General features: G+C 41.1%; 1 protein-coding gene across 5 annotated transcripts in view; it reads left to right on the top strand.

Annotated features, from left to right (window-relative positions):
• Positions 1-12,672, top strand: part of Eip75B (Ecdysone-induced protein 75B) — a 113,744-nt gene that overhangs the window by 62,445 nt on the left and 38,627 nt on the right. For 4 of the 5 annotated variants that reach the window (NM_001259893.2, NM_001259892.1, NM_168755.1 and 1 more), the window contains one exon: positions 9,256-9,344. In NM_001259893.2, the coding sequence (NP_001246822.1) occupies positions 9,256-9,344 (89 nt within the window). Of the gene's footprint in view, positions 1-2,430; positions 3,830-9,255; positions 9,345-12,672 lie in introns of those variants that run through there. The other variant, NM_168756.2, reaches the window with a different exon arrangement.

Here is a 12,672-nt window from a genome sequence, read left to right as displayed (position 1 = left end):
CAGAATGGGGAGTTACGCAATGTGAAACTGGTTTCGGAGTTCTAAAATCTACTTGCCCAAATTGTTAACAACTAATACGGGGAAGTTTCTTTTTATTTATTTTATTTTATTTTTTTTTTTTCTTATCGTATTTACCTTACCCCTGCGATGGCAAGCTTGATTTTTTTTTTTGGCAAATTAAATCCAGCGACAAAATGCACAAGGAAAAATTTATAAAAGAGTCGTTCAACTTGATCAGTGGAGTAGCACGGAAGCCTTCAACCGCTCGCCAACCGATTAACAGTTGTCAATGATTATACCACAATAAAATAAGTAAAATAATATAAATTTGATGCCACACACTGATCCATTTCTCTGGCATGTGCGTGCGGCCCTCATTCTCAATTTATCGGTCAATTGTACGCCGTACGCCGTTCGCCGGAGAGTTGAAGGCGAGTTTTGCGTCAGGGACACTTCTTTATCGTAGTACTTTGATCCAGCTGTCGTGACTAAGTGACTAAGTAACAGCCAGCCAGGCCTCATATACCATACTGATAAACGGACTGAAATTCGCAACATAAAACGGGAGAGCGACGAGATACAACTTGGGCTTGGGATGGGGGGATGTGGATGGTTCGGATGAGTTGGGATGGGTGGGGGGAGAAAGCCAATGACATTTCCAAGGAGTTCACTCGCCTCATGATCGCGAACAGTGATCGCGGGCCAGATCATGACATGGCGAAACTCATTGGGAATTGGCAGAAAAAATGTAATCATTAGAAACGTGGTCAGGTCTGAATGATGTATCATTTAAAAACCCCAGTACATGCATAGATAGATTAAAAGATGGAATTTTCCAACACACATAAACTATGACTATTCATTCAAGACTCTTTAAACCGTCATGTGTAAATGATAGAGGGCCTGTCCCTTTTGCTATTAGACGAAAATGTAAATTCAGTCAGCCGGGCATTCCCATGATACTGATAAGGAAATACATACATACAACGCAGACATATGTACTTCAGAGTCCCTTGAAGACTAATAAAAGCGAATACCATCTCCCAAATATTGATAATAATACATTTTTTATTTTTTGGAGAGTTCACCCTCATTGAACTTGACCCCCACTTGAACCCCTGGATGGGGATCTGATCTCCTCGGAGGTTCCACTTTCGTTTTGTCTGCTCGTTTATACGTATGCGCATCTCCAGACTCGAACTCGCCGCTCCGGGGACTTGACTCTTGAGCTGCCTTGGACTGTTCTCATTATTGAAATTGCATTAATAAGGAAGTTCAATGTTTATTTTTGTTTGGGTCTGGCGGCTGAAGGAAAATGTGCTTTTGTTGTTATTATGCCGCTCGAGTCTCTGATTACGGAGTCCGGTGGCCGATCAACGTCAGCAATTCGATGTGAAAGTGATCGAAGAGCAGAGGGATAAAGGTAATTAGAGATTTGATTCAAGGGTACCGGAGTGATCCGCATTTGTAGCTCATGTATCGATATGAAGGCAATAGAATTTCTGTGCGAGCACCCCCATTGGTTTAAGCAAACTGTTCTCAAACAATCTTCATATTATCAAGATGGCAATTGAAGAGATCGTTTTAGAGATCATCTTAATATAACTTCCTCCCCTATGTGCACTTTGTGTTAGACGCATTGTCAATTTCATTCAATAAACAGTGGTATTAACAGCTAATTTATCCTAAACAGCTCCCACATTCCCACAAAAATACCCCCATAAAGACTAAGAAAAAATGAATATCTGTTTGGAGAAAAACATGTCGTATTCCAAAAAGAAAAACAAAACCCTCCCGCCTGCCGAGGAAAATGTGTTAAATTTTCCCCCGCCGACAAATGTGCCGAAAAGTAGAAAAATGGAAACAAGGAAAACTCAGTCAAAGATTATTTTTGGAACGCACGAGTGAGACGGCGAGTGTCTAGCCTTGAATGGGTCAAATGTGGGGGGAAGGTGTTGGGCAGGGAGGGGTTATCGGGGGTCTCCTAATTCAGCCACACGTGGCTCAACGATCCAGGAAATAAATTTAGCATTGACCTAGGCGAAGTTTTTTCAGCATTCAGTGGGGTTTATTGCCTTTTGGCCGTGTAAATATTTGATTTACATGTTTTCCGCCCAGTGTCAACGACTGAAAGTCAACGATCCTATCCGCGGATCTGAAGTCTTCATTACTGTGAGTGATATAATTTTTAATTGCATGTAATTTCATAAATTTTCACTCCGTCGAAGTTTTATTGAACTCCATCAAGGGGGAGGGGGTGGATTGGGCTCTCTCTGGAGCGACATGTGTTTCTCTCACAGCTGTTTTTCACCCTCACTGGCTCTTACCACTGCTGATTGTGCGTTTATGCGGGGCACGGTTGGTGAAATCAATTCATGAAGTGTCTAAAAATGTTTGTTCCTAAAAACCACACTCTATTTAAAATCTCTCACTTACTAGTGAAAAACATGATAATAAACAACTTGCCAAAAAAAATCCAATGAAATTGACACTTATGTTAAAAAAATAGGTGAGATTGTAACCGTTGATGTACACTTACGAAGTACGTAACAAGTTCATGAACTGATTTCGTGAGCAGGTCTCTCCATAATCGCCGTATCTGTGGGATCGCGCGCTCCTGCTCGCACTCGCTGGGTGGATGGCAGCACATGTTCGAAGTGCGAGAGAGTGCAAAGCGGAGAGCGCCGACGTCGACGCCGAAAAAACTGAACAAGATCCGCCGCGAATGTTGATTTTCCTTTCATTGACTAACTGCCACTCGCAGCGCGCAGATCGTCGGCTCCGCTTGTTCCGTTCCGTTCGTTTCGTTTCGTTTCGTTCGATCTACTTCGAGTCGCGAGTTTTAAGCAGTGTAGTGAGTGCCCCGTGAAAAGGATAACCCAAAAAGTGATTTCTACTATTTTCCAATAGTTTTTATCAGTGTGAAGAAAACATGTAAACTTGGCTCAAAAAGGGCTTTAAAAGATACAAAGCTTCAATGCGAAGGATAAAATAATATCGCACCAGTGCTTCAAAAACCAAAACTATGCCTAAGGCTGGAAATTTAAATTAAAATTTTTTTAATAAATATTCCAAAAATATTGCCCCTGAAAAGTGTTGATAAACCCCCAACCGAGCAAAATGTTAATGTCCGCGGACAGTTCAGATAGCGCCAAGACTTCTGTGATCTGCAGCACGGTGAGTGCCAGCATGCTAGCACCACCAGCTCCAGAACAGCCCAGCACCACAGCACCACCCATTTTGGGGGTAACAGGTCGATCTCACCTGGAAAATGCCCTGAAACTACCGCCAAACACAAGTGTTTCGGCTTACTACCAGCACAACAGCAAGCTGGGCATGGGCCAGAATTACAATCCGGAATTCAGGAGCCTGGTAGCACCTGTCACAGATCTGGATACTGTGCCACCCACAGGTGTGACCATGGCGAGTTCTTCGAATTCTCCCAACTCCTCCGTCAAGCTGCCCCACAGCGGCGTGATCTTTGTCAGCAAATCGAGTGCCGTCAGCACCACCGATGGTCCCACTGCAGTGTTGCAACAGCAGCAGCCGCAGCAGCAAATGCCCCAGCACTTCGAGTCCCTGCCCCACCACCACCCCCAGCAGGAACACCAGCCACAGCAGCAGCAGCAACAACATCACCTTCAGCACCACCCACATCCACATGTGATGTATCCGCACGGATATCAGCAGGCCAATCTGCACCACTCGGGTGGTATTGCTGTGGTTCCGGCGGATTCGCGTCCCCAGACTCCCGAGTACATCAAGTCCTACCCAGTTATGGATACAACTGTGGCTAGTTCGGTAAAGGGGGAACCAGAACTCAACATAGGTGAGTTGTGTGAGATAGGAAATTGAGGAAATACTAAATATATGAGGAGAAATGGGATATAGATTAGAGTTAGGAAGAAATACATAAATCAATGTGTGACATTTCTTGAACGCATTTAAAGTTATCTAAATCCGATTCCAATAAGAAACCCGTATCGATCTCATAAAATTAAGCACTCTTATGCTTGGCTTCCGTTTTGACAGAATGAGAAACCTTGAAAACCAAAAGTATGCAAACCATAAAATGCCGGTATATAGTGTGTATCTGAAGAATAAAGTATATATGACCGCATTGAGAGAAAAAATTCGATCTCGTGTTTGCCGATCTGATTCGATTTCTGACCTTCCCCCGCCAATTAGCATTTGGAATATTGGCCTGGCAAGGCGGAAATTTGCGAGGTGGCGCCCGATCAAATTACTGTGACGTCACACGTCCAGCAATCGTGTGACCATCATTATCAACGTAATTATCTATATCAGTAAGCGATGATCGCCGTTTAGTCAGTCAGTCAGTTAGTTCAGTCATCAAGGTCGTTCCGCATCCGAAATCATTTTCTGTTTAAGCACCGAGTTCAAGTAAGTTCAATTAACTTCAGCACTCGCCATCGGGTTTTTCTCATTTTATTTATTTATTATTTCTTGTTCCATCGAAAATTATAACAGTACCAATGTCAGGCTTTTGTTTTATGACTAAAGGAAGTTAATGCACTTATGAGCAACCGGTTCAAGTCCGCATAAAGACTCCGGATCAGATCGAATCGTATAGGGGCAATATCATTTCAAGCGATGAGTCAAGGTAGTTCTTTCTACAGAGAGGGAACTGGTTGATTGTCGTTGAAGTTTTTTGCATGGATTCCAACTAAACTAGACGGTGGGATTATTTAAGGTCTTGGGCTTAGGGGAAGGTGTTTATGGTAATGACATACATAAATGGGCATTAGCTTTGCTTTAGATACGAATTATGGCAAATTTCATATGCTGCCTAATTGTATTTATAAAAATGTAAATATCTTGGGATCTTGAGGTTCAAAAATGTCGATTTTTTAACATACATAAAAGATCCAATAGATACAGTATCGCCATATTCACGTCCTAAACCGAAACACGCCTAAAATAAATTGAATTTCGCACTTACTAGCATGACAGTCGAGCCGAAAGTGAAAACCGAAATAATATTTATATGTGTCTCGATTATGTATCCAATTTCCAATCCCCCACCATTTCTCACCCACTCCCGTTGCCATTATTTGCTTTACTTAGCAAAAGTGTGTTTTTCCCCCATGGCTTCGATATTTATTTATGCGTTTGTGTGTTGGCATTGCATTTCACTAAGTGAAAAACTGGGCGAAAGAGATGGAGCGATGACAAAGTCGGTTTCCAAGTTCATTGCTACCCTGTGGATCGCGGATCGCTGGATCGGTGGATTTCTTTTCGCATTCGCAAATGAATTTCTTGGTGTTTTTGCTCGGTTTCGGCCGGGTCGATGTGCATCCGCTTGCCAAGTTTCGCGTTGCAATTGCAGCCAAACGAAAGTGAAAAGCCAACTGCAGCTTGACTTGGCCAAAGCCAGAGCCAAATTCACTTTTCACCACCGAGGCGACTGAGCATGCGCGGCCAATTTACGGGCAAACAAACAGAAAGAAAAAATAAATACAAAACCGGGTCTAAGCCTCTTTGACATTTTTACATAGCAGCGGGTTAATGACTCCTCTGTGCCACCCCTCTTCACCCCTTTCAAATGTCGGTGAAAGTCAAGCTGCAACGCTACAATTGTCCAAAAGAAAAGTTCGCCTTGCCACCATTGCTCTCCGCAATTTATTTGTCTTTTGCTTTATTTTTTTTTTTTATATTTTTTTCCTTCGCTTTTCGCAGGCGCTTTTCAAATATCGTAGGCGGCTCTTGAACTTTTGCTCGCTTGGAAAGTTTACTCTATTCGATTTTTATTTCATTTTCATTTTATTTGATATTCGTCCGATCGTGTTTATTTTTATTGGCACAATTATTTGTGCATTTTAGAAATTTATTAAGCGGCCAAAGACCTGAAAGTGAAAACCATCGACAAATCGAAAGTAACGAATTTTGTGTTTCTTATTGCATTTTATTTGTGGGCTAAAGATTTGTTTGTCCATTTTTGGGCACTTTTACTTTTGGCTAATTGGTTCGAGCAGGTGGAGATGGAAGTGTTTTTGAAGGTTTTTTTTTTATGTAGAATATAGGAATTTTTACTGTCCCAACACATACTTTTATTTGGCAATAAGCAAACGTTCCCACGCCAGCGATCAGTAACCCCAAAAAAGTTCAATAAATTAATGAATTCCTCAAAAAGTACAAGGCACTCACTCGAAAGCAAAACAAGCCCCAAGATCAATGCACTCAGCGCATTTTTCAAAAAATTCTGTTTCATTGAGGGAGGGGTCATTAATTCCCATTCCCGCTAAAAACAAAAAATATCCCATTGCATAATCGGAATTTTAGGCGGCAGTTGTTAATTCAATGAGCTCCCAGCGAAGGTGACTAAAAACGCGCCCACTTTACAAGGTGTATCCCTCATTTTGAGCTGACCTCAGTTGCGTTTTTTGAACTTGACGAAAATGTTGAATACAATTTTTTATTCTTGACTTGATTAAACGATACATTGAACTGGCGCTAAAATAAAGCAACTGAAAAACCTGTCCGAACATTTCCGCATTGAAGTTTGTGGGCAGAGGGAGAACGCTTCTCTCGCCCCCTCTCTTTTCCTCCTGCACACGCAAAACTTTTATTGATTGAGCGGGAAAGAGAGCGAATGAGAGCGGCAAAAATTTCAATGTCAAATTTTAATTTAGTAGTTTTTTTTTTCTTTACCCACACAAAAACAGAACATTGGCAATATGGCAATATCTCTCGCTCTCTCTCTCTCTTTTTGGCCAGCGATCCTCCCTCTCGCTCTCTCTTGTATTAATAAATATTTTGAGTAGTCGAAAATTTGACTGTGAGTGTGTGCTTTTTTCTGGGGTGTGTTTTTGTGAGGGGAGCTGCCATTTGTTTGGCTTATTTCTAGTATTTCTCTGATAGTGCCCGTTCCACCTCTTCGCAGACACCCCCCAAAACCCCCGCCCCTTACCGCATCTGTGTGCGTGTGGAGTGAATGAAACTTTCAAGGTCGCCTGTTCGCACTAGTGTGCGTGTGAGCAGTGCGTATTAGATAATTCCCATGGATTTGGCAGTCTGATTATTCAGTTAGCTAGAATTTCGCAGGCCGATCCGAAAAAAACATTTGTATTAAATTTATCATAATACGAAAGAATTATAAAATAATATAATATTTCAAATTTAAATATTTATATAAAATTCCTATCCGCCTGAATCACACAGTTCAGCTGGGTGGAAAAATAAAAAATCCTATGAGACAGTAAAGAACTTTCAAAAAACTATTAATAAGAACATTTAAAGACTATATTATTCTGACTCACTAATCATATTAACTTTTATCTGAACGTACCCCCAATTCCCTTCCTCATATGGGTTATTATTACACCGAAAAAAACAGAATAATATTTATCAGGCATTACACGTGTCGCCGATTAGCGAATGCCAACCACTCACTCAAAGTTCCCAAGGCAATGAGGTGGAGAAAGAGAGGGACAGAGGGGCGAGAAAAGAGACAGAGATAGGGAGGAGAACTGACCTTGCTGCCTTTGTTTATAGAACACATTTTGGTAATCCGTGAGCGAATCTATTACAAATGCTAGTTCTTCCCAAAAAAAAAAAAACTAAATTTATATAAATCACAATGTGCCGATGACGTAAGCCAAGCGATTCTGATTTCAAATGGGTTCCGAATTAGGAAAAAAACAGAAACACAGACAGAGTCCGAGGGAGATAGAAACAGTACGTGGCATTCTTTATTCTCTTAACGCCCGCAATGAATTATTTTTAAATGTGTACCACGAAATCCAAAAAAAAAAAATACAAGAAATACACAAAGGAAGTCCCAAAACAACAACAATATTATATTTAATAAAGACAAAATGTGGGATGGTTTTTTTTTTCAAGTTCAAATAAACATGCCAGCTGTGATTGTTTTTCACTTTTTTTCGCTTTCTTCTCTGATAAGAACTTCAATTGCGGCTGCTTGTCTTACAGATAGTTTTGTATCTTTATCTATAAGGAAAACACGCGCTTATGAATAAGATGTTTTGGTGTTTTGCTTCCCATTTGGGAAGTTCTTGATCAAAGAACTCGTATGGTGTAATTTACAGACCTTATCATGTGCAGGTTAATTAGTTGGCAAACGTAAATGTAGACCACCATGCATCTGCACTCTTTGTTGAACGCAAGTGTATCAGCATGCAGCGATCTTTTAGTCTGGAAACTTGAAGCGAATTCAGTCAGTGGCGTGCCAGAGATCAGTGCAACACGCAACCCCTTTCCTCTTCGCAGCCTGTTTTTTGTTGTGGCTGCCCGATGCAAAAGTGCAACGATCTGCAGTGCGAAATGTCAGTGAACTTGTCGGCATTGCAGCCGTATAGGCTATATGTTGATGCTGGTTGTGTGTGAGTCTGGCACAGAAATAGCAAAACGCAGATACAGATACAAGTTGCTCATGATCGTGATCGTGATGATGATGGCCATGGCAGCGTGAAGATCATGAACATTGTTTGCCATTTACAATTGTTTACAAAGCGTGGCGCGTCTGATTGTTAGAGAAAAAGAGGAAGTACTAAAGAAGCCAAAGAGATATGAAAGAGACAGAGAGGGAGTTATCCTACTGACGAGAGAAAGACTTTCTTTGGAGCTTCCTCAACATGAAGAACAAACCAAAACGAAACCTGTTTATAGAAAGTCTTTCTCTCGGCTGAAAGAACTTGTTTCCGCCCAAAAGAAAGTCTTTCTCCGGCGCTCATTCTCTGGTTCTTGTGCTCTCTCTTGTTTACTTTCTTCTGGTTTGATCGCCTGTTTTTCTCTCTTGTTTACCTGGCGTGCCGGTGAAAGTTACGTAACATTTCTTTGGCCAAGAACGAGCTCAAGTTCAGCAACAAGTTTTTGTTGCCTCGCCCATTTCGTTTTGTTGCTTTCTTCGCCTTGGCAATGGCATTGCGTCTCTTTATTTGAAGAAAGTATTACGTCCACTTTGCGGTGACTTTCTTCTGGTTGTTTAAGGTGTGCGATACTGAAATGGAAGTGACAATGAAAGTTGTTGAATGTTTGCCTCCCAGTTTTGTATAATTTTATAATGTGTGGCACAACTTACTGTGTTGCTATTCTTTTAGATACAGATTCAGTCATTTCCTTTTTTTTATATTTTCAATATTGTGAAATTCGTTTTCCACCACAATGTACTGCTTCAGTCAATCTAAATCACCCAATCATTACTCCACAATTTCATCAGTTCCTTTAATGCTATTTTCTGGTTATTAATCGCAAATTGCCATCTTTTCTTTGCAGAATTCGATGGCACCACAGTGCTGTGCCGCGTTTGCGGGGATAAGGCCTCCGGTTTCCATTACGGCGTGCATTCCTGCGAGGGTTGCAAGGTAAGTTCGTGCACAACACAGCCTTAGATGTACAAAGAACAGAGAGGTGGTCGGTACCGCGGGGGTGGCAATGCAAAAGTGTGCTCGCCACGTGCAACTTGATGCCCAACCACCAAACTTCGGGTCTGACATTGAACTCGGTTGACCTCCTTGGCAGGGAAAAAAAGGGATCAGGAATTACGTTGGCAGGGTTGTTTTTCTGCCAGCAACAGGCCCTTGCCCTTCGCAAAAACCTGCGTCGTCTGGCGAATTGTCCTTGCATTAAATTGCGTCGCAATAAAATAAATCAAAATGTACAACATCGCGGTCCTGGGCACAACAAATGAGACACAGAAAGTATAAAAAAATAAAATAAAGCAACCACCAAACCAGAACGAAACCTTCAAATCTGCTTTTGTGAGCGATTCTTTTCATTCTGCACTGGAAAATCAAATTAGCGATCAATGCAATACGATGATTATTGCGTTTTAAGGATCAGTTTAGATCTCTCAATTGATTCAAATTGGATTGGAATGCTAAGAAGACCTTATTCATATTTGTTAATTTTGTTTGAAACGATTTTACTTCAAATGCGAAATAGCTAAGCAGTAAAGTCCTGCTAGAAACCCATTTTAAGGATAGGGGAATATTCTAAAATATTTGTAATATTTTGTGCAGTGTTTTCCTTGGGCTCCTGCTGCTTTTAAAGCCTGCGTTGCCGCCCTTTGTCGTCTGTGACATTGAAAATGCCGGCAAGTTCATTCGCCCAAAGTGCTGAGCCTCTGCCTCTGGACAGAGTCCAGCGATCGTTCCAGTGATTGTTCCTTGCCCAGAGATGAGTGTCTCGCATGAAAGAATCTTAATCGGGTCGAGCTGCTGCCGGGGATCGTGTCACGCGATCATCACTATATCCACTCTGCACAACCTTGGCAAAGTAGTTTGCCCTATTCCCTTATATTCGCCGGCACTCGGGGTTCGGCAAGCGAGTCGGGTTTAATGTCTCAATGACGTCCTTGAATTGGGTTAACAGCCAGCCGAGGTTCGTTCTCGTTCTCGCTCCCTCTTTCATCTGCCGTCCCTTTCTTTACGTCTGGCCCTTGGCGGTCCTTGTATTTGTTTTTGCCTCTAAAGTTTAAACTGTCTGCGCGTCTGAAATTTCAAACGTTGCTAAAATACGCGGACAGTGATCCCTCCGAAATTGAAACGTTTAGAAGGAAGTCAAGGCTGGTAGGAAAATTGTGAAAACTAGATCAATTTATTTTCTTATTATATTTCCAAGGAACAAATATTATTTTATTTCCCAGGAACAAATATATGTATCACTCTTTTTTACCTGAAACTCTACAGAGAAATGTTGTTAAGTTTTAGTTTTATTTTGTAATACCCCCTGTATGTGTGTCCACCTCGAGTTGTTCTGCAAAGGAAGATGCAGAAGTTCGTTGACTTTGGACCAGTTTTTTCGGCCTTTCAATTTTCGTGGAACTTCTTTTGTTGTGTGCTAATTTATATGTTTATTATGTGAATGTAAATATATGTTTAACTGAATAGGTAGGCCTACGAATTTGTGTTTCCCTCGCGCATTTTTGAAGTTCAAGGTTAGCCAACAGACGCCATCTCGCTCCCACCGACTCACGCGTATATTCCCGTCCCGCTCGCTACCTTTGAGGAAGCCAGTTTCGCGTATTGCTCATACGCCGCGTGGTGCTGATATTTCCGCCCCATCCATTTGTGGCTGCGATTTTAGACTTGTGTGCCTACCTGATCTGCTCGGTGGACCTTCGTCTTGTCTATTGACCTCTATTTCAGAGACAGATTCTTGGATTTCATGTTTTCTTTTTTTGTTTTAGATCTTTTTTGCGTTTTGAGCTTGACGAATGACTTCATTCGTTGCCAACTGACTCATTTTCAGACCTGGCAACTAAGACTCTATTTGGAACTCGTTTGTTCTTGGTCGTATTTTATAGTTTTAGAGCCGCTTAAGGGTTCTACGCGCTGATTAATTATGGCGGAAAAGGTTTGACAAAAAGCGTGTTGTATATTTATAGATTTCTTAGGCCTATGATATTTTCGTTTTCAAGGTAAGACGATGACTTTGGTATTCCATAACCTTTCAATTGACATCCGATCATTGCAATTTCATGATATGCATATCTTACATGATTTCTACATTGTGAGTTATGCTCGAAATGTTCCATATCTTACCTCAAATTCCCCAAAGACATCGGTTGATAGTACATATTCTTCTTCTAGGCAAGAACCGAAAATTGGTACCGTGACTCACATCTTTTTTGCCCCACTCCATTATCCTTGGCCCAACTAGTTTCACACATTTGTTGCCTGCTGCCTTAATGACCCAATTCCCGATTTCGTAACTACATCAAAAAAAAAATAGTAGAGGGCAGGTGATATTATTTATATTTTTTGTGAGGGACCACGACGAAGGAGCGTGCGAAGAGGAATAGTCAAATGGATGTTAATTTTCTATAAAATGCCGGGGGACTTTTCGTGGTGGTCAGCTTTCTTTATTTCTGATTCTGGGCCTATTATCTAACTTGTTTGTTATTCCTTCCACATTATTTAGCATATTTATTTATTTACCCACACTCAGGCATACAATTTTGTATTTTCTTTCTTTTTTTTTTTTGCTGCCGCTGGTTGTGAGGCTCTCGTTTTATTTTTCTGTTTCCATTTCGCTTCGGCAGTTGTTGTGTATGCTTCGTGTAGTTTTTCGTGCTTGGGAAGGGACGGGGGCGAGTATCTGTGTGAGTGGCGCTGCAGTTGTGTGCGTGCAGCAAATGTGAATGAACTCGTTCAATGTCAAAGCAGAAACAGAAGCAGCGTACGCAGCATAGGCCACGAGAAAGCAGTGGAGGGAGAGGCGGAGAAAGAAGAGAGCATTACTCTCTCGCTCTTTTGTATTGCTTTTTGGTTTTGGTTTTTCATTGCATTTAATCAAGAGAGAAATAATCAGTATATGTGTTGGATAAAGCAATAGTTTTATTGTTCTGTTTAAGCTATTCAAATGAACTATTTAAATGCGAAAGGGCTCATAAGTCATTGCCAAGTCTCCTTCTCCAACCCACTTTCTTTCATAACTCTACCTATCTTTCTAATTTTTCATAGACCCTAACCTGCACCAATTTTAGAGCACTCATCAGATTATATTTGTTATATGAACAAACACCAAATGCACTTGATAATCTCGAAGAAAGAAAAGCAAAGAAAATGGGAAGAAAATAAAGTCCCAAAACAAACAGAAGACATTTAATTTTGATGGTCTTATCAGGGGGCAAAATACTAATATATACCCATATTTTCGCCATTCCCAAGATTTTATCACGGAGACCTC

The sequence above is a fragment of the Drosophila melanogaster genome, chromosome 3L, assembly GCF_000001215.4.
Source record: "Drosophila melanogaster chromosome 3L".
NCBI lineage: Eukaryota > Metazoa > Arthropoda > Insecta > Diptera > Drosophilidae > Drosophila > Drosophila melanogaster.
The sequence above is the reverse complement of the archived record's forward strand: the minus strand, read 5'-3'. Positions and strand labels throughout refer to the sequence as shown.